This window comes from Rhipicephalus sanguineus, chromosome 1 (genome assembly GCF_013339695.2).
Source record: "Rhipicephalus sanguineus isolate Rsan-2018 chromosome 1, BIME_Rsan_1.4, whole genome shotgun sequence".
Classification (NCBI taxonomy): Eukaryota; Metazoa; Arthropoda; class Arachnida; order Ixodida; family Ixodidae; genus Rhipicephalus; species Rhipicephalus sanguineus.
Window position 1 is genome coordinate 224,481,051 of NC_051176.1, and position 14,262 is coordinate 224,495,312.

Below are 14,262 nucleotides of genomic sequence, written 5' to 3' on the forward strand. Positions count from 1 at the left end.
TGACACAGGCACTTTTCTGTCCATGCATAGAGCTGACTACATTTATGACCAATCTATTGTGTTTCTCTTGCATGTAGAAAAATATATTTGACATTCACATTCAAGGGCACCCACACTGGTTGCAGTTATCAGTCACTTCGAGGACTGTAAACAAGGGTCTTTGTTTTCCATCACCACTTGATTAGGTGTGCCACTTCCCATTCGAACCTCCGAACATCACTCTTGTCATCGTACCAGAGTGAGCAATGGCTACCCGTCAAATAAGAGATGCTTTTGGCACTGTGCAAACACTGCAAGGAAGCCGTTCATTTCCTGCCGGCATTTCATGCTGCAAAATTTCTAACAATCTTTTGCATGCTTCACTGTTCGCATCCTTGACCACTGTTCAATCATTGGCACTGGTGTGATTTAGACAGGATTCTCCAGACCAAAGAGAAACATCTTGGTGACCTTAAGGAACTTGCGTTAAATAGACTCTATCATACGCTCAAGGATTCACCAGGAGTCAACACTGACTTAATGGTACTGTCCCAATCTTGTCTCCCTTTGAAGAGGCTGACTGCGCATGCAGCAGCATGTCAGCCCGTTGTTTACAACAAGAGAAAAGGCAGCTCCTTGCAAGACTTGGCATGCTCAAAGCCACAGTGCTTGCTGGCACATGTGAAGTGCACCATAAATAGAAAACCACAGCATCTACTTATCTCAAGTGCAACATCATCCATTGTTTTTTGCAGAGCTAAAGCCTCAACAGTGCGTAAAAATTTAGCCTTATCACTTCATGATGTCTGGATATACAAGTGCTATCGAAAGTTTTCATAGTCACAGCTTGCATTTTCTGACAAACACACTGTGGATCTCACCTTGGCAGAATAATTTTGTCCTCCTCAGACAGGTGGGCAAAAGAATTAAAGCAAGAGAACTGAACTCCACTAGGAGGAAACTTGAACGGTGAGCGTCCAAAGTTGAACTCACACTGCTGAAATGTCATAAAACTGGCGGCAGCAAAGAAACCAGATCTGAAAAATAACAGAAAAGTAAATGAACAAAAACAAGCAAGCAGGCAGACACCATCGCTTGTTGATCAGCTCTCGGTACTTTCCTCAGAAATAATACGACTACATCTTGTGCGGGCACTATTTGTTCACAATTTAGCTTGAGAACATTTCTTGAGCTTTCAAGATCACTAGAAAAGACAGCAGAGAGCGGGTAAAATGTTTGGAATATTTCAACATTATTTTGTCAATAAAAATAAGCTTTACGTTCAGACAGCAAAGTATTTCAGGTATGGAAACATACAAAACAGGATGCACAAAAAACCAAATGTATCAGTACAAAAGCTCTCTGCACATGTGAAACCATAGAACTAAAGCTTGATAGGTCTGTAATTGGCGAGAACAAAAGGAGGGATGACATTTCACAGACAGCATGTATGGCACACTTCTTTGCAACACTTGGACTTCTTTGTGACTGCACTCGGCAGGTGGCAGTGGAGTGGCACATGGCAAACAGGCAAAAGTCTGGCTCTTTCTTGGAGCTGTGTATGGTGACTCTACAGGGGCCTACCTCGTGCACTTCAGTATCATTGCGAATTCAAGCACTCCGACATGATCACCAAGAAGCCTAGAGTGCTGGTATCACTACAGGTACCACTATGACGCACTAGAAAAACCAATCGCCACACGCAAATCTGTGCACGCCACTAGCAGCTGCTTAATTAAAGACTGAAAGTTTGCTTGGCTTGACCACTTGAACATAAGCACACAGTTTTGGCTTTGGAACCATTAGTAGAGTCAACATGAATGTTAAAGGGCCCCTAAACCACCCAGAGACCAAAATTTTGCTGTAGTGTTGCAGCTGCGCTAGTCTTCAACAAACATGCAGCTGCGAGAATTTTTCAAAACAGTGCCGTAATAGCGGAGTTACATGTGTTTGATGATCCAAAAGCGGCCCCCGCTCACTTCGCTCTTTCCTTCACTGAGCTCTGTTCGTCAGCTTGTCTCTCCTCCTGGCTGAGTGCTCTTCCTCGCCAAGCAAAGAGGAAGGGTGGCAAGCACGCGTAACTACGAGCAGAGAAACAGGTTCTTTTTGTGGATATGACATGACCAGAAGCTAATGGTGGCTTCACGATCAAGGCTGAGGATTACCGAAAGACCCGGAGAGGAGAAGGGATTGTTTCCTGGAATTTGTGGCATCTGCAGCTTGTAGCACTGCTGCATTGGGCATTGTTCATCGTGATGGCATTCTGAAATCAATGCACGCGTTTACTTGAAATGTTCAAAAATTATTGGAGGTGGTTTAAGGGCCCTTTAGAGGGGCCCTGCAACACTTTTCCAAGTGATCATCGAATGGCTTCATTAAAAGAGTTTGTTGCCTCTTAAGTTCTCCCTAATTTCATACGAGCGAGCGCGCTGAAAGCTACACAGACGGGAAGGGGGGGGGGGATGACGACAAGTGAGTGAGAAGGGACGTACATTCGTCAGCCCACATCATAACCTTCAGCCCTTTTTTTTTTTCGAACGCAGGGCTTACTTTCAGTGTGATCGAGAGCGCACACGCGGGCACATGGTGGAATCCAGCGGCGGCCATGGTAACTGTGCAGCCATGATGCTCAAAACAGCCCACGGCCGTGGACGTTGGGTTCATGGCAAGGCCATTTGGGTTTATGGCATCATTTGTTGAAAGAAGAGCGAGCGATTTCTAGCTGACTTCGACAATTAATTGTAAATACCAGGCTTCATGCTGTGCTATAATAATGTTTGGCTCATGTGTTCTCAGGAGTCTCCAAATCGGCACCGTTTTCTGACCATGCTGAAAAAGTGTTGCAGGGCCTCTTTGAAGAAACACTAAAGGCAAATATTAAGTCGACATACATTGCTGAAATAGCATTCGAGAAACCTTGTGGTGCTTGTTTTGTGACAAGGAAATGCTTAGTTTCAAAGAAAGTCAAGTTTTAGTGATCCCCATATTGTTAAAATTCAGACAGCCCACCTCCGTGAATGGGCTTGTGACATAACATTTTCTATGTCCACCTTTTCCTGCCAGACAGCCAGCACTGCAAGGCAGCGGAGGCTGGGTACCTTGAGGCACACGTTCTCTGTTTTAGGGTGAGAACATCCACGCCGTTCGCTATGGCATGGCCGCCGTATTCAGGCTCACTTTGTCTCACCACTCTCTGAGGCCACCACAAAGAGACATGGGGTGTGGGCAAGAAAATTGCGGCATGGTGGCATTGCCTGCTCCAAAGATTGGCCCCGTGGCTGAGCACAGCCAGGCAAAAACAACTTCTGGACCAGCCTGCTGTTCTCAAGGGTAACGTCAAGTTTTTTTTCCCTGAATTAAACTGAAATGCACAAGCTGCGTTTTATTCCGTCTTGTAATGCACTGCAATATTCTTTTCTTATTATGGACAGTTTGAGTACCAGTGATTAATTGTACTGAGGGCCTTCCACATCCTCAGCATATGGTACCAGAATGTTCCACTGGTGGCGCAAGTCATTTTATTTTAATTTCTCAATTACTAAAGCACTGCTATGCATAATACTGACGCTTTAGACGTTCTCAAGCATTGACCTTTCACTTTGACATAAATTGTTGTTTGCCTTTAGTGTCCCTTTAATTAACCCTTTGCGGTCCGTTGTCGGGCAGCGCCCGACAACGCAACACGGCCGTAGCGGTCCGCTGTCGGGCCCCGCCCGACAAGGGTGTTCGTGGTTTAAATTTTGCTGTTTTCTCACCGCGAGTCGCGCGCATTTTTTGTATACATGAAGGGCCATCTCTTGAGGAATAAGTGAGCTTTGTTTGTTGAGGTTTTACTTTTTTGACACTAGGGTGCAGCACTATGATCAGCACGGGGCCTAGAGCGTACGCACTCGCGCGCGCGGTTCGCTGAGAAGCATGGCCACGTTTTCACCGCGTGCGTTTTACGGCGGTGCTTTTAGCGAAAGCGAGGATGACTTTAGTGACGAAGAGAATTACGTGCCTCCACCAGACAGTGATGACAGTGATTCGACAGAAGTGAGTGACGAAGACGACGACGGCGGCGGTGGAAACCTGCAGTAATAACCCTGGCCTGCACACAGGGGAATGCTTTGAGCGGTATCATACGTTGCCCAAATATCACTAAAAGAGTTGCCTGCAGAATGCAGGAGCAAAAATAAATATCCTGTGCGTTTCTCTTCCACAGCTTGTGTTTTTATTCGCGGCGCCAGAAACTGGCGAAATAGTTTCGGACCGCTAGAGCCGGAAAGTGGGTAAAGGTTTTGGACCGCAAAGGGTTAAGCAACTCATGTGAACCTTGGCACAACCATAGTGCAATAAACATGAAAGGCAGTTGTTTGGTGCATTACTATGTATCAGCACTTCCTTGTTGGTGCAGTTTAGCACAAGTCGCACAACACTTACATCAGTGCATGATTTAGAAAACTTGTTGGTATTCAGTGCATGTCATGCTTACCGCTAAACAAAGACAAGGAGAGTGAGGGTGCCATCGTGGAGTGTTTCTCTTGCGATTCTACACCTTTTTTTATGCCTTTCACCGCAATTAGCCGTCTGCGATTGGCAAAATTTTCTGGGCCACACCTTTTGGCCAATGGCAGATGGCTAATGGTGGAAAAAGGCATAAAAAGTAGGGGTGTGCGAATATTCAAAATTTCGTATATTTTTCGAATAGTGTTTGCTATTCGATTCGATTCGCACTGGAATTTTACTATTCGAACTATTCGAACTTCCCGAAAACAAATACAGTCAACTTCAGATTGAAAGTGACCCCTTCAAATTTTCAATATGCTTCACCTCATTACACTCTCGTATCGCGGCAAAGCTGCCTTTCAAGCTCTGTTACGGTCGAACTTAGCCAAGACACGTCTGATTGGAAGTGGTCCCTAGATTTTTAATAGGCTTCACCTCATCACACCCTGGTATTGCGGTAAAGCTGCCTTTCAAGCTCCGCTACGGTCGCAAATGTACTAACTCAAGAAAACGCTGGTTCCAACATGGAGATGAGAGATATGGCAGAGGTGGGGGCTCAATTAATGCTGTTTTGGACCTGAAATTTGGGCAGGAAGACCGAAAAATAGGAAGCCGAAGCTTTTTAGCATCCAAAATTTGAGATGTTCTTATATATCGACGTCTACGAGGCAGATTTGGAACTCCGGACTTGAAGGGAGCACACCCTTGTCCGCCACATCAGTTGGGCTTCCACAGAAGTTGAAAGAGGAGGAGAGGCTGAGGAAATGGCATTTTTGCCTATCACGTGTAAAGTGTTGTCAGCAACACTTTGGTTGCACCAAATCATGTACATAAATAGAATTCGGCCTCTACATTGCCTCAGTCTTGATAAGACAACTATGAAACACCACCCCGCCAGTGTTTGCCAGTGCTTCATCAACCTAGCGAAAAGAAACACTTTCATATTGCTATCTCATAACAATATGCTTAGGAATCTTATGCAACTTTTTTTCCTGCAATTTCGCTTCGAAGTATTCTAAAAGTATTCTAGAAATATTCGAGAAATATTTGAAAAATATTCGATTCAATTCGCACTCACACTTCAATATTCGAATTCGCTTCGCACCCAAAATTTTGCTATTCGCACAGCTCTAATAAAAAGAAGGCATACAATCACTCTGAAATACCACTCCGATGCAAAACATAAACAGTGACACAATATCAATGCCTTGTTCATGCTTTCTACAATGGTTCTTGCCTTTTTCTTAGCAATAAGCATCTCCCAAAAGAGTGTAAAAATGGAAGTGAAACATGAATTGAAGCATTAAGCAAATTTTTATACAAATGCAGTTTGTGATTAGTGTTTTCGTAATCAGAATGTGAAACTAAATCATTTTGTACAATTCCCAGGCATAATACATGGAATAAAAATTACAGGTCAAAAGCCAGCCTAAGCTCTTGTGTTGTAAATTATTGCTATACTCTGTTGCAGTAGATTACTCGGGCTTTCCTGGCTAGTAGATGTTTATTATGCAATGCCAGAATTATTCTATGTACTATTTCATAATGGTTCAAGATGGTGAATATTCAAAATGGTTTTTCTTCTACCCAATCGTTTACTCTTTCCCCATGCTTCTTATCTAGCTTTAAAGGGGCCCTACAACACTTTTTCAGCATGGTCAGAAAACGCTGCTGATTGGTAGTCGAGGCTCCCGAGAACACGCGAGCCAAACATTATAGTGCAGCACGCGGCCTGGAATTTACAACAAATTCGCAAAGTCAGCTAAAAAGCGCCTCCTCTTCTCTCGACAAAAAATTATGCTTACAGCGTCACAGGCAGGTTCCATGCCATTGGCTGATTTGAACGTGGCGCGCTCGGTAGTCACTGTGGCCACCACGAGAGGCCGTCACTCGCCCACGCACGCGATCGCACTGAAAGTACGCCACACGTTCGAAGAAGAAAAAGAAGAAAATTTACCTTCTTCCCCCGTGCCATCCCCCCCTGCTTAGCTTCCAGCGCTTTCGCCGGGGCGAGAGAAGAGAGAAAGCAATTACAGCATGCGACAAATCTTTGTAGCTCCGCTCGTACTGGATGGATTCTAAAAACTTTTGCGGCGTTCGATTCACAAGGCAATAAGTTCCTTTAGTGAAGCCATTCCATGGCTACTTGGAAAAGTGTTGCAGGGCCCCTTTAATCAAGACCTTAGAAAAGAGTGACAGGTACATAATGATGCGAGTATTTGGTGATAGTATAAAAAAAAAATCGCAGTTTCGCCCAAAAGGCAAAGCACTGATAGCGATAGAAATGCACCTGATAGCTGTAAATATGTTTGTAGCTTTATCACTCCAATATATTGCGGTAGACATTTGCACACTAATTGCACAATGTCTTTGTCAAAGTCATGAGTAATCTGTAATCTCTACTGTATACTTATTAAGGCGAAAGCCTTATATGCCTCATTAAACACGAAATTTGACTGTCGCCGTTGGCGTCTCGCGTTCTGTGGCATCGAGGTTGAGTGGTACAAAAAATTATCATCACGTAATGACGTCATCATATGACGTCATAGACCGCAAAAATTTGTGACATCATCATAACGTAATAAATTCTGGCGTGACGTCATGTGACGTAACGCCACAGAATGCCGTTGTAGCGTCCTCCTTTAGGCGGCGAATAGAACTGGAGAGCGCGCGACCTCAAGAGAAGAAAATAAAGACGGCGCTTCGCAGTGGCACCTGAAGCCACGGCTCGTAATCCCTGCTGGTGTTCGATTCTCGTTTGGCTGTCTCATTCCTTCGCTCCTGTGGCATAAGCCTACACCGTCATCACATGACATCGAAGCTTGGTCAAAGGCGGGCCGATCACGGCGGCAGTGCAAAACCAGGTGAGGTGTCTCCGATCCTGGAGGCAGTGCGAAACCATGCTAGGTGCACAAACCTTTCGGAGAGAGCCTACATGACAAGCCGTTCATGTAGGCTCCCTAATACATTGACTGAGAAGAAGATGATGGCTTTCGCCTTCGAGTCGTCTTAGGTGAATGCGCAAGGGACCCTGTGATTTTTTGTCAGTGTTTACTTTCTTTGTAGGGTCAGTGGCACTGGGAGGTGGACCCATGACTTCGTAGACAAAGACAACTTACTTGGCATTCTGAAAGACTTGAGTGTTTGGTGGCAGGGGCTCTCCATTGAGGTAAAACGTAATCTGGAATGCTTTCATGTCAAGCAAGGTGCCCAGGATGTCGCCTGCAAAGAGAGCAATATTCTTAACCCTTTGTGCGTCAGCGGGACACATACGTCCCACTTTTCCACCTGCAGAAAAAATTTTCTCCCACATTACCCGCCGCAATTAGTGCAACGTTGAGTCACTCATATCTTACCTAGGTCTTCCTAATCTTGAGCAAAATTTTTTTACCATGCTTTCGAAGGGTGGAAGTAGTGTTACAATGGCAGTGAATTGCGATCAATTTTTTACAATAGGTTCTGAATTTTCCTCTTCTTCAGATAGAAAGTACCTTCCAATCAAAATGCCGGATAATTTTTTCTTTTTCTGGTTTTTCAGAGAGGCAATTTTAGCTTCCAGTCATTACTAGGCTTGTGCGAATATTCGAGCACTATGAATATTCGAACAAATAATACAGTATTTGAATTCGCTGCGATTCGAATTTAAATTATTGGAAATTTCGAAGTATTCGAAATGAACGAATAGGTGTATGTTAGTCTGCTTGTAACCCCCCTGCAAAGGTGGTTTCACAGCAGTAGAGGGGTGCTATACCGTGAATACACCTTCCCAGAAAAAATCCGCACTGCCGCTAAGCCCCGCTTCAAGGTTAAATGAACATATTATCCTCACATCGATTCATCATTTGTAAGTTTAAAAGCTTGTTATACGGGCTTATATGCTCCAAGTACAGTAAATTTTAAAATGTAACATATTTTACAGGTTATCATTTGCATTCTACCGAAACTCAAGTCCTGCTACTATTGAAAATTGCTTTTACTTCCTTTGAACCAAAAAGAATGATATTTGCACATGCCTTGTTACAATTTAAAAAAAAACACTGTGCAGGTTGGTTGGGTCATGATAAATATACTCATTTTTCTTTATAATATGTGATATATACTATTCGAATTCGATTCGAAATTATTCGACCAAAATCGCTAGTCACTTCGAACCTAAAATTTACTATTTGCACAAGCCTACATTACGTGTTTTTGTAAATTTGTGCAATCAATTGTTAGCAATTTTTATTAGCGGGTAGCTAGCGCCACCGATCCTGTGCGCCATGACCAGCGGTGTGGCTTGAGACTAGCCTGGTGGTGGGATTGTCCTATTGGGAGAGTGTGCGCGTTCGTGCGACGGCGCGGTTGTGCGTATGTGAGCGCGAGAGACCGTGAGTGCGAGTTCGACGGACGCTATGTGTGTCCCCCGTGCGACGAACTTCAGGACGTGTGTTCCTTCGTGTGAGCATTTCTTTTTTTTTAGACTTATTAAAACCATTTTTATTTTACCAAGCCATCCTGTGATTTGTGAGTCCCGGATTTGCAACATCTCAGAAGTGGGATTGGATTACAAGGCCTAACGAACTGAGCGGCACCATGAACAACCAGGACGTTCAGAGTGGAGACGCCCGAGCCAACAGCGACAACGAGAGTGGTGTTACTGGTGAGACTGTGCGTGAGGCGCATTTTCCCGTGGGTGCCGGCCAAAGTGATGGTGTTACCGTGTGCGAACTTTTGAACGCTCTTATGGAAAAGGACCGCGTCTTAACGGCGTTGCTCGAGCGCTTGGCTCCGTCAGCGACGCCACAGCCCGTGTCCGCGGGAACGCCCGGTGGAATCGCTGCGTTCCAGGTAATGCCCGACCTCAGCAACAACATACCAAGCTTCGACGGTTGCGAGGACGCACCCTCAGCAAGGGATTGGATTGAAAATCTCCGTACAACTGCGACACTACACAGCTGGCCTGAGTCTTTCGTGCTTGAGACCGCCAAGTCCCGTTTGACCGGACCGGCAAGAGACTGGCTGCGTTCGAGGAGGTCCGAAATCAAAACTTGGAGGGATTTTGAAGAGCGCTTTCGGCGTACCTTTGTGAGCCAGACGCGCACGGCGGAACGCTGGCACAAAATGCACGAGCGCGTGCAACAGCGCAACGAAAGCTCAGTGGTCTATTTCCACGCCAAGGTGCGGTTGTGCAAGGAGGCGAACTTGGATTTCTGGGACACCCGTGAGCAGATAATCACAGGACTACGTTCGAAACAACTCAGCACGATGTTGCTCGGAAAAAGTCATGAAGACGACGACGACACCTTGCACGACATTCAAGAGTTCGAAAGGATTGAGCGTGAAAGGCAAGTTTTTTTCGGTTCAACACGTGACCGTAAAGCGGCGAGCGACGAAACACGTGCTCAGAATACCAGCGTGTTGCATGCAAGAAAACCAGTCGACGAGGGAAGTACCAAGGACAGGCGACCCCCTCTGTCTAATGAAAAGGGAGAACGAAAGTGCTACAACTGTGGCCAGTACGGCCATATAGCGAGAGACTGTCCGCAACCAAAACGGCCGATGAAGTGTCTTCGCTGCAATGGAACAGACCACACACAGCGTCACTGCAAGGTGGTACTGCAGCGCAATGAAGCAAACACAGTAACTGAGCCAGTGTGTGAAATCAAGAGCCCAAGCGTGTTGCTGAAGGAAGTCACTATGAATGGAAGGTTCACTGTCGTTGGGCTCATTGACACAGGCAGTTCTGGCTGTCTCCTGCGTGCCTCCGCAGCAGCGCGATGTGGCTTAGAAATCGTTCCCGAGACAACAGCCCTGTATGGTTTTGGAAATAGCACCGTGCCTGCGGCAAAAAGCATTGGAAAAGGCAAGGCCGATTTATGCATCGATGGTGTTTTGGCAAAGGACATACCCATCCTCGTAGTCCCAGATGAAGCTCAATCTGTCGATTTATTGGTCGGAAGGACATTCACAGAGTTGCCTTACATCACGTATGCAAGAATGGGAGGTTCTCTGCGGTTTTGGCATTGTAGTGACTGTTCGTTTGCTCATCTGGAGCCTGATGAAAGTCACCAAAGACTGCAATTGAGAGCCAAGGAGGAGTGCGTACTCCAGAGGGACACGGTAAACTGGATTACACTGTGCACGGAGCAAAGGATCACCACTCCCGTCGTATACAGACACTGTGGTCAAGATGTCCTGCTCGACATGACGCTCGGAGAAGTTACTGTTCCTATGCACCCAGTGGGTGACGGACAGGCCTTCATACAAAAGAGTCAACCGCTTGGACGAGCTACACCAGTAGAGGTACTACAGGTTTCTCCACGAAGGTCCATTTTGGATGACGCGGAGCAGGGAAAGAAAGCGGTGAAAGAGGCGCCTGTGCCAACTGAACGACAGCCGATACGACGCTGTGACGTGAACGTTGGACCCTCTGTGAAAGAGTCCCAGTATTTAGAACTCGTAGATGTTTTGAACGAATTTCGAGAATGCTTTGCAATGACCCCTGCAGAATTGGGCTGCACAAGTGTGCTGAAGATGGACATTGTAGAAGTGCCGGGTAGCACCCCTGTTGCACTGCGTCCACATCGAACAAACGCCGAAGGGCGAGAAACAATCCGAAGAATTGTCAAGGAATGGAAGGACCTCGGCATAGTGACCGAGACGAACTCCGATTATGCCAGCCCTGTGCTCGTAGTAGACAAAAAGAATGGGGAAAAGCGCCTTGTTATCGACTACCGAAGGCTTAACGCGCAAACCGTGAAGGAGAAGTATCCCCTTCCCAACATAGATGATCAGTTTGAAGGCCTCGCGGGAGCTACCTACTACACAGTTCTGGATTTGGCTCAAGGCTACTTGCAAGTGCCCTTGACAGAAGAAGCCAAGAAGAAAACAGCGTTCATCACTCCAGACGAAACTGGCCAATTCGAAAGAATGATTTTTGGTCTTACAAATGCGCCTGCCGTGTTCCAACGGCTTATGAATCGAGTGCTCGGACCACTGAGGGGTGAAATCGTGCGGTGCTACCTAGACGACATCCTCATACCGGCAAAAGATTGGAGTGAAATGGTCGTGCGATTGCGTCAAGTCCTGCAGGCATTCAGAGATGCGGGTTTGACACTGAGACTCAGCAAGTGCTCATTTGCGAACGACCATGTGGACTTCCTGGGTTTCCGTCTGATGGGAGGACTAGTACAGCCAGGCGAAGTCAAAACAAAGGCAATATCCGAGTTCCCAAGGCCAAGGAATGTGCATGAGATGAGGCGTTTCCTCGGATTGAGTGGATTCTTCAGGAAGTTCATTCACAAGTACACCTTGGTTGCTGAACCACTCACAAGACTAACCAAGAAAGATGCAGTATTTGAATGGAAGTCGGACCAAGAGAGCAGTTTCCAAGATCTGAAGAAAAAACTTACATCAAAGCCAGTGTTGCAGCTGTTTGATCCAAAGGCAGAAACCGAATTGCACACTGACGCCACTTCCAAAGGGTTAGCACGAATGTTGCTCCAGAAAAAAGGGTAACAATTGGCACCTTGTGTACTGTGTAAGCAAGAAGACAACTGAATCAGAAAGCAGATATCATTCCACAAGATTGGAACTGATGGCCATTGTGTGGTGTGTTGATCGACTGCGATTCCTACTTTTGGGCATACATTTCACGGTGGTCACAGACTGCCAGGCCCTGATTTATTTGAATGCACAGCGAACACAGAAACCACAGATTGCACGATGGTATGACCTCATTCAGGAATTTGACTTCACAGTAAGGCATCGGCCGGGTACACGGATGGAGCATGTCGACTCTTTGAGTCGAGAACCTGTGGAGTGTCCGACTGATACCATGGATGATCTTTTGGAGAGACGCGTTGAGGTGTGCCTGACTTGTAGTCTGGAAGACCAGATAGTTGCCACTCAAAGAGGAGACGAAGAGTTACGAGAACTTATACGAATACTTGAACAGCCGGAACGTGACCGCTCGAGAGAAGACAAGAACAGAACAAAGGACTATGTGCTCAAGGATGGTCGACTCATGCGGATCATCAACTCTGACAAAGAGACGGTTATGAAGTTTGTGCTACCGAAGTGCATGAGGAAAGCAGTTGTGGTCCGATGTCATGATCTGCTTGGTCATTTTCTGTGGACCGAACTGTGGCAAAGATCCAGGAGACGTTCTGGTTCCCTAGGATGCGCAACTACGTGCGAAAGCACATCTCACAGCCGAAGGTGTGGTCGGCAACAAGCATAGGTCGGCAAAAAATGTGGAGCTCACTCAGGCTCACTCACGAGACATGTCGTACCGTCAGGGCTCACTCGGACTCAGAATCACCAAACTTTTCTTCATCCGGACTCACTCGGACTCAGACTCACTATAATTTTTCTCAACCGGACTCACTCGGACTCAGGCTCACCAATATTTTATTCACTCGAACTCACTCAGACTCAGACTCACGGCTGGATCTGAGTCTGAGTGAGTCTGAGTGAGTCGACTCGTGAGTCCGTTAGCATTAAATTATCCTTTTTCTACCGTCATGTCAATGTTCTTTAACGCCAATATCTCGCATAATCGGTGCGCTACTTAGCACCTTTTGATCTCGTACCTTCAAATACGAGTTATCTGAGTTTGCAGTTCAATAAGGACCTTTTTATTGAAATTCATGACTCAGACGAGATATTTTTACCAGTAACTTCCTGTGAAAAAGTTTGCGAGGGGAGGTCAAAGCACCTCCTCCCCCTCTCCCTCTTCAAATCACGGCTCTGATCAATAAATATTGAGCTGACGTATGAACGGTAGCGCGTAGAAGTATGCGGGAGTATACGGGAGTATAAAAGTGAGCTGACATAGGGCTGATAGTAATGCTAAAGTTGAGTAGATAGGACCATAGGTCGGCAAAAATTGTGGAGCTCACTCAGACTCACTCATGCAATATATTTTGCCCTTAGGGCTCACTCGGACTCAGACTCACCAAAAATTTCCTCAACCAGACTCACTCGGACTCAGACTCACCAAAATTTTTCCCAACCGAACTCACTCGGACTCAGACTCACAAAAACTTTACCCACCCGGACTCACTCAGACTCAGACTCACGTCAGACTCATGTCTGAGTGAGTCTGAGTGAGTGTACTCATGAGTGAGTTTGCCGACCTATGGCAACAAGTAATACGTCTCATGTGGACGACGACGAAGAATCCGAGCACCAACCACGGATCAGTGCGAATAACCCTTGGCCGTTTGACGCCCACGCAGGCAACGGGTACTACCTGCCAGACTACGCGACTGTGTGCTGTGAAACTGCTATCTTTTCTTTTATTTTGCAACCACCTTAACGAGGACGTTAAGGCTTCAGGACGGCCGAGTGTTAGCAATTTTTATTAGCGGGTAGCTAGCGCCACCGATCCTGTGCGCCATGACCAGCGGTGTGGCTTGAGACTAGCCTGGTGGTGGGATTGTCCTATTGGGAGAGTGTGCGCGTTCGTGCGACGGCGCGGTTGTGCATATGTGAGCGCGAGAGACCGTGAGTGCGAGCTCGACGGACGCTATGTGTGTCCCCCGTGCGACGAACTTCAGTACGTGTGTTCCTTCGTGTGAGCATTTCTTTTTTTTTTTTCGACTTATTAAAACCATTTTTATTTTACCAAGCCATCCTGTGATTTGTGAGTCCCGGATTTCCAACACAATTGACCGATAAATGCATCGAAATAGAATTCCCTGCAAAACTGCAATGTTCGTCACTTAGCGTAATTGTGGATAATGTGCATGGAAATACTTTTCTTGATATCATATACCTCTTGAAAAGTGGGCACATGTTCAGGCTGTA

The 14,262-nt window shown here is 46.2% G+C and overlaps 1 protein-coding gene across 1 annotated transcript in view; it reads right to left on the reverse strand.

Moving 5' to 3' along the window:
• Nucleotides 1–14,262, reverse strand: part of LOC119373221 (RING finger and SPRY domain-containing protein 1) — a 71,267-nt gene that overhangs the window by 16,301 nt on the left and 40,704 nt on the right. The window contains exons 12-13 of the mRNA XM_037643232.2: nt 7,587–7,689; nt 861–1,016 (exon numbers count right to left, since the gene is read on the reverse strand). Of these exons, the coding sequence (XP_037499160.1) occupies nt 861–1,016; nt 7,587–7,689 (259 nt within the window). The remainder of the gene's footprint in view (nt 1–860; nt 1,017–7,586; nt 7,690–14,262) is intronic.